This window comes from Hibiscus syriacus, unplaced genomic scaffold, assembly GCF_006381635.1.
Source record: "Hibiscus syriacus cultivar Baekdansim isolate YM2019G1 unplaced genomic scaffold, ASM638163v2 tig00005406_pilon, whole genome shotgun sequence".
In the NCBI taxonomy this organism is placed as follows: domain Eukaryota; kingdom Viridiplantae; phylum Streptophyta; class Magnoliopsida; order Malvales; family Malvaceae; genus Hibiscus; species Hibiscus syriacus.
This window is the reverse complement of record NW_024062056.1, coordinates 1,463,546-1,471,143: the sequence shown is the minus strand read 5'-3', so window position 1 is coordinate 1,471,143 and position 7,598 is coordinate 1,463,546. Positions and strand designations below refer to the sequence as shown.

General features: G+C 37.0%; 1 protein-coding gene, 1 non-coding gene and 1 pseudogene across 2 annotated transcripts; 2 read left to right on the top strand and 1 right to left on the bottom strand.

Annotated features, from left to right (window-relative positions):
* The first annotated feature begins 1,053 nt into the window (after nucleotides 1–1,053).
* LOC120199302 lies at nucleotides 1,054–1,737 on the top strand. The gene is made up of 2 exons (XM_039200427.1): nucleotides 1,054–1,120; nucleotides 1,228–1,737. The coding sequence occupies exons 1-2, from the start codon at nucleotides 1,085–1,087 to the stop codon at nucleotides 1,666–1,668; spliced, it is 477 nt and encodes a 158-aa protein (XP_039056358.1). The 5' UTR covers nucleotides 1,054–1,084; the 3' UTR covers nucleotides 1,669–1,737.
* Nucleotides 1,336–6,185, bottom strand: LOC120199301 (annotated as a pseudogene).
* LOC120199338 lies at nucleotides 5,365–5,443 on the top strand. Its single transcript, XR_005523453.1, has one exon. It is a non-coding gene; the product is annotated as a small nucleolar RNA snoR35 (small nucleolar RNA).
* Nucleotides 6,186–7,598: the final 1,413 nt, after the last annotated feature.

Below are 7,598 nucleotides of genomic sequence, written 5' to 3'. Positions count from 1 at the left end.
GGTAAGAAACTTCCCTCTTTTCTTCTTTCTCATTTTTTTATTTTCCTTCGAATCCTTTTTTCTCTTTTTTTTTGTATCCGGTTCTCCCTCTCTTCGAACCAACCCCCAAAATGGTCTTCTCCTCCCTTTTTTATGTTTGTATGTGTGATTTTCCTTGGTTTACTTGCTACCGAAAAGGAATAGGGTATGAGTGCCCTATTTTGAGTTGATAGACTCGGATTTGATTTCATTTTGTCTTTATGCGAGTAAAAAATTATTTAGAATTTTTTTATTATTTTTCTTGGCCTCCAAGTGGTCTGACTGATGTGTTGATGGTAGGTTGAAACGACGGCGGTGGCAGGAGCAGACGGCGACAGTCGGAGGTGCAGCAAGAGGAGCAGTGACGGTAACGACGGTTGGATCAAGGGTGGATCCAACGACTGGTAGCATCTGGCAACTGGGTGATAATATGGAAACCCTAGTTGTGTTTGGGTTGGCAAGTTAGGCCGATTGTTGGGTTGTTGCCCCGATTGTGTTGGGCTTGCATTTTTGGACCTGTAAAGTAATAAAAAAATAAAAAAATAAATATTATTAATTATTTAATGTTTAATTTATATACTATAATAATAAAATAAAATAAAAAAACCCGGATAAAAACGAGTGTCTACATAGATAATATAAAGACTAATCCAAACTCCATTTGTTTAAGTAAAATACAGTTTTAAACTATATTCCATCAGGAACTCATTTATTCGATCTCATATATAAAATGCAAAAGCTTACTGGGGTTTTACTCATTGACATAACTAAACAATGCATATTGAGGGAATTTTTGATGTAAGAAAGTGACAAGAGTCCTAAAAGAGTGGGAAGAGTTTAATGCTGAAATCGTAATAATGGGAATCTCTTCAAAGTCTAATTTATTTTTGGCAATTCAAAAGTGTAGAGCTTTTCTTATTTCTAGTATTTCATTGTGTGAGAGAAAGAAAAGTCTCATTTTTCTTGTCCTTATTTGCCTCCGATTTGTTCCATAAAAACGACTGACTCATCAACTTTATTTAACTGACCCTCTCAGCTCTTTCCCTTGAAAAAAAGGTCCAAGAAAATGGAAGAACTGGGTTCAATGTGCAATTATCAAGAGGTTGGTCTTTTTATTTCTGTTTTTTTCATCTGCCGAGTAATTCTTTTCCCGTCCCATTCTGAGGTGCATTTTGATCATTCATTTCCCTTTCCTTTATGAATTAATAGGACTTTGATCAACTGAAATTCAGTCTTCAATTCACCACAATTGAGCTAGAGTCTCTCAAAATTAAAGTAAATGAAGAGAAGAGAAAACACAGTGAAGAAATAAAGCATTTGTTGAGGCTGCTAAAGCTCGCTTACAAAGAAAGAGATGAAGCAAGAGAAGAGTTGCAGTTGTTGATGAGCGAGTTAGTCCCCCACCCCCACTCTGAAATTCCCATTGTAGTTGCAACAAAAGCCAACTCGGGCATCACCGATACCAGCAGCTTATCAGATGCATATAATCACCACCATCCACACGTCTGTTCTTGCCCGGGGGATTCCTTCTTTGACACTGTCACTTCACCGGATCTTTCAACCACGAAAATCGCTTCTGATTCATGCATGAGCATCGATTCTGAAGCAGCTGCAATTGATGATATAGCAAAGGGGAGAACTTTGCCCTAAAAGGGGAAGCTTTTGCAGGCTATATTGGAAGCTGGCCCTCTTCTTCAAACACTCATTGCTGCAGGAACCATCCTCCATTACAAGCTTTCAAAATCCCCCCTGTTTCCCTCAAAGGCGCTTGTGATGTCAAAACTGATTGCCGCAAATTGTGTGCCAATCCAAATACTACCGTGGCTCAGAAACGGGTGAACAGTAGTTCAGCATCCATTCATAAACAATTCATTGCAAATAATATAATATTTTAATGCAAATGGAACTGCAATAATGGGTTTTAGGGGAATGAAGGAAGAAAGAAAATGATGCTATCCATTCATAAACAATTCATTGCAAATAATATAATATTTTAATACAAATGGAACTGCAATAATGGGTTTTAGAGGAATGAAGGAAGAAAGAAAATGATGCTTAAGGAGCCCATAACAAATCATTCAGAAGAGAGCATACAGTTCATTTGCAGCATATAATTGAGCTTCTTTTGGCATGCTGTATTAGAAACAAACATAAAGATGGCTAAGAATAAGATCTTAAAAGTACAACTGAGAAGCAACTAATTATATTAAAACGCACCTGTAAAATATATGTATCCACCGTAAACTTTGAAAAACAACCTTCTGCATGCACCAAAAGTAAATCAGAAGTATAGAAGAAAGTATACTGATTCAGACATTTGCATCTTGTAGATTAGCAAAGTAAAAAAAGAGAAACATATCTCACATGTAAAGCGGGAGGTTGCTTTGCGTAATAACATTGTGGGACAGTGACTCTGGATCACCCTTAGCTGGTTCATCAGACCATGGAGAGCCAAATGTCTAGTAAAGATTTTCCGACGAATTCAAATTTAACCCAAGTGTTGTTAGATCAATTCCAAGAGCAAGAGAAGTCAGATCAGGATCACTCATCCTCAGCACACTTTGCAAACCAAGTAATCCAAATGGGTCAGGATTAGACTGTGCAGCCTGCATTGATTTCAACCCAGGTTCCCTAAATGACTGACTAACAGCTGACATCTGTTTAAGTCGGAACTGGGACTGGTTTTGATGCTGCTGATATTGCTGGATGAGCTGGTCATAACCCATACCAGAACCGAATTTGAGGAATTTAGAGGTCTTAGCCCAATCCCAGGTGGACCACTGGTCTGAACCAAAGATTAAACAGAATGTTAGGAGTAATTCGATGTAACATCTACCAAATAAGAGAATACATAGATAGAGAAATCAAATGCGTATATGATTGTCCAACATAGGAAGTCAAACCAATTTCTTCAATTATCAAAGGATCCCTCATTTCTCATGCTGTTACAAGAGGAGGTATTCTTCCAGTTTGACCAACAATGAATCTCAATTCAATCAAGCTACTGAAACACATTCCGAATTCGATAATTTTCAAATCAGATATGAATCTGTGTCCCATGCACTATTAGAGAAAGATGATATATATTTTCCTTCTACCCTCTATTAGCCCACTAGTTTACATTTGCTAGAAACCATTTACAGCACTAGATTACCACACCTGTGAGTGGTAGCTGGAATGTGAAGATGGGAAAATATCAGAGCCATGAAAATGAAGATCTTGGTTGTTTACGGGTGAAAAGGATACTCCACTGCCACTGGCTGATGGAGCATGTTGCTGCTGCGAGCGATGAGAAGAATATGATCCACCCAAGTTAAATCCTGCAGGCATCCCCATCTGTGCAAAATTGCACACAATTAGAGGCAATATATAATGAAGATGATAATCTACTTCTTCAGAAAGAAATACTCATAAAGATGCAATTATTCAAACATAAATATGAAGAAAATAAATTTCAGTTCTGAAAACATAGACTTAGAGACTCAGAGATGAGAGAAGTGCTGAGATTGCATCATTAACAAGGTATTGTCATGAAGTTGGTCTTTTTGGTGCAAATCCATTCCATAATCAGGATTACCAACTGTACAATATTGAATAATAAGGTCAAACACCTAATGACTTTAAAAACAAATAACACCATCAGAACTAGGAGGTATGCTATTAAATGCATGGATAAGGCTGCCAAAAATTCAGTAGACAGCTAAAACACAAGAATGTCTGAAAATTAAGTACAGACTTAAAACTGGATTCAGAAGTACATAAGAAGTAAGAAGGGAATAAATCATTGAGTTATGTCAACCAGAAAGAAAAAATACACTAAAACAAAATCCGGTCAGAGAACTTCGTGCACCTTTAAATCCTGGTAAAGCAGGGAAATCTTCATTTTGAATGCTGAACTCTTGGTTTTGTTGAACAATGGGACTTGGACCTTGTTTTCGTAATGAACCTTAAAATGTTTAACTTGAAATGTTAAAACCTCAGCAGCAGGAAAAAGACAAAATGGAAGATTTAGAAAGCATCTTTGTTCAGTTACCCAATTGTCCTTGAGGCCCTCCTGCAGAATTAGACCGACTTCTCAACTGAGGGAAGTCATTGTTTATGTCAAAAGGGGAATTGTCATTTGAGTTCACATCATTCAACATTCCCATAGAGCTAAGATTGTTCACAGCTTGAAGATGGCTCTGGGAAAGTGGGACCCCGGCAGTCGGATAAGAATTGCCTAACATTGACATTACCTGAGGAGATCCTGAACCAGAAAGGGTTATTCACAGGAACAATTACAACTAAACATGTATCCAGTATCAGCTAAGAAAAAGAATCAAGTTAACTTCTAACAATTACAAGTTAGAAGTGACTGGTGGAAGCCATGAAGAGCAATGCAAGAAATGAATCCAAAAACTCATCAAAAAATAAAAAGATCAAGGAAGCACAGCACTCATTAACCTATTATGCTTTCTGCTGCGTGCAGCACACATAAACAGTGATCTTCTTTTCAAGAGACATGCAGGGGTAATTGTTCACAATAACGTACCTTGAGGAAGCACCCCACTCATCAACCTATTCTGACCCTGCAGACTTAAACTTCCAGATCCACCATTGGCACTTAAATTCAGATGAGAAGCAAGAGCAGTTATAGATAATCCTTCAACAGAGCTTATGCTCCTTCAATGTTGCCCCCACCAACCATGTTCCCCATAGAACTTGTTATCATAGGACTTGTATTTCCCAAAATTGGGGAAACTTCCAACCCTGGAATAGCATTGCAGTTACAAATTACAGCAGAAGTTGGGAGAATTCCAGGTATAGCACCACCAACTCCATTTGTGTTACTACTAAATCCAGGGTTTCCTACAACACTAATGCCTCCTCTATTGGTTACACCAGAATGTCCATGCGAACTGCAATGAGATAACTGCAAAAGGGTGTCCAGAAAAAATGAAGTATGCATTACAAGAATGTTAGATTTCATTACCTTCAAATTTTCTTTCCATGTGTGTTTGTCCTAAAGATGAGAATGAAGGGAGAGAAAACATGTACAGATTCTACTACTGCAACCAAAGAAATCACATCATAATACAATGGGAATATTAGAAGTACCTGAGAAAGAGCAACAGGGAGATTATTTGATGCAAATCTTCCACCAGAAAGGTTCCCAGTAGGTTGTTGAATCCCACCAGTTGGAACATTACCTAACGTTGAGTTTCGTGAAGTGAGAGTAAAGCATGCTGGCAACATTAAAGTTACCATGAATACTATGCAGTCCCTAAATAGTTCCTGCAAAAACAAACAATAGAGTAGCATGAATTCAGCACATAGATAAGCAGATATCCAGTAAAATCTACCCACTGGTGTGATGGAATCCAGGGGAACCTGCGCCAGACTGACCAGAGAAAGATGTCGCAAAAGAACGTCCACTGCTCTGGAAGATTTGATGCTGATCCATTGACAAAAGACTGCAATTAGATGCAAGTTATAATTTCCAGGTAATAGATAGTTATGTGATTACAAAATATGATGAACAATCAACCAAGAAAAGGCTACAGAGAATCAGAGATAGACGATAAATGGAAGAAGATTTCTAAACATTTCACCACTAATGATCTATAAAGAAAAACTAGCATTTCAATCAATTGAATTTTAATGGTGCAGCAATGATCAGAAATCAACAAGTTAAACACACACACACACACACATATATATATCAGCATGGCAGAACATGTTGAAAACAAAACACATACAAAAAATTACAAACATATAAAAGCAACAGATCCAATATGCAAAATCTACAAATGAAAATAACCGATATTAGGTCTCCTCTACACAAAGAACTAAGTTCACTACTTCACCTACAGAAGCCACATACTTTCATTTAGACAAAAATAAATCCAAAATCTAGAATGATGTTAAAAAAGAGAACTCCAAATAATTATTCAGTTGAATTAACAATACATTAAGTAACCCCGACATTGCACAAGTGTCAATAGGTCATGCAAAAAATCATTCCTTGTTGGGAGGCAGCCTTCAATGTCTTGAGTATAAGTAGGCACAATCCTGATTTGAGAAGCTCCTAGAGTGATTATAGCCTGAAAAGAGCAACAAAATCGTAGGAAATTAAGCCCAAAGTGATCAAAAGGTGGAAATGAGTGAAACAAACCTAATGTTATCAGCAAAATCCACTCAAAATAGTTGACGCTAGTAGAAACATAACCTAATTTATTTCCTGCTAAGTAGGAAATGTTATTACACAGAGAAAGGATGTCCAGATAACATTTGCAACACTGCAAAAGGACTTTCACCATTCTTTCCCCAAATGAAGTGATACCAAAGTGTAAAAAAGGAAAACAAAGGCCCTATGGCATATATTTGAAACTCTGATGGCCATCAAAACTTCCTCTATAGTTCTCTGTACTGGAAGTTGAAATCAAGATAGTTTATTCTTTGGATTTAAAGACACTAGAAAAACAAGTAACTTAGAAAACTTATTTCTCGAGCTAGAATTCATCACGTCCAAATAACATCAATATCCACATTCCAAAGAACGAAAACTACCATACATGTCAGTTCAGTGGAGTTAATCGAAAGGGCGGTTTCCACATTTTTTACGGTTACTTTTCCGTAGTCAACGTGAAGCTTACAAGCAGTATCCATTCCCCGATTAAATCCTTACAAAAACTATTCGGAAAAAACAAACATAAAAATTGAAATTCACAAAAACTAATCTAGACCTTTCCTAAGAAAACGAACCAAATGAAATTTATTAAAAAATGAACTCAGTGCGCTTTGATATCGAACCTCAGACGAGTCAAGATCGATTCACAAGGAGTGAGAGAATTACCAGCAAGGAGATCAACAAGCGTGAGAGATCATAAAATTTTCCTTTTACAAAAAGAAATTCCGTGAGCTGAGTCAAACAGCGAGATATTGTCTTTTTGTTTGGGTCTTGCCCTAAATCGAATAAAATGTAAGTACAGAAAAGAGGGAGGGGAATGAGAAATGAGCCTTTCTTTCTTTTTCTTAAACTTAATTGATTCCACGAACCGGACGATGTCGATATAAAAGAATAATCATCTCATATCCAAAATGTTAAAAGTATGAACATTTAATGTTACAATAATATTCTATAGTGGTATAATGATTAATTGTTCATCTTCTATTCAATAATTTATAAATAAAAAGAAGAAGCGATTATTTAAAAAAAAAAATTGGATGTTTGAGAGCCAACAACGTTGGAGGATATATATAAACTTAACATCTTTATGAGCCTACGAAATATGACAGGTTAAGGCGATTCAGTATGGCCAACATATGATGCTCCTCATTCTGCATTTGGGAGGAGAGGCACTCCATGGGTGAAGGTCGAATAAGGCCATTTGAAGTTCCTTTTCTGAGGTCTAGTAAATACGAGTCTATTCAGTTAGAGATGGTAAAATACTGAAAAGCCTGTGGAAAGTCAAACTATTGTGCTTTGATGAGATTCAAATTTTGCTCTTCAACTACATGAGATTTGAACTCTTAAAAGAACCGGGACAAATGGTCCAAACCGCCAGTGTCGCCCAATTTGCTGCCGTCTTCTTCCCCAA

What these genes read in the sequence shown, in the direction of transcription:
- LOC120199302 (XM_039200427.1), top strand. Translation starts at nt 1,085, where the DNA reads ATGGAAGAACTGGGTTCAATGTGCAATTATCAAGAG. An exon ending in CAATGTGCAATTATCAAGAG is followed by an intron (nt 1,121 to 1,227) that starts GTTGGTCTTTTT and finishes ATGAATTAATAG; the next exon opens with GACTTTGATCAACTGAAATT.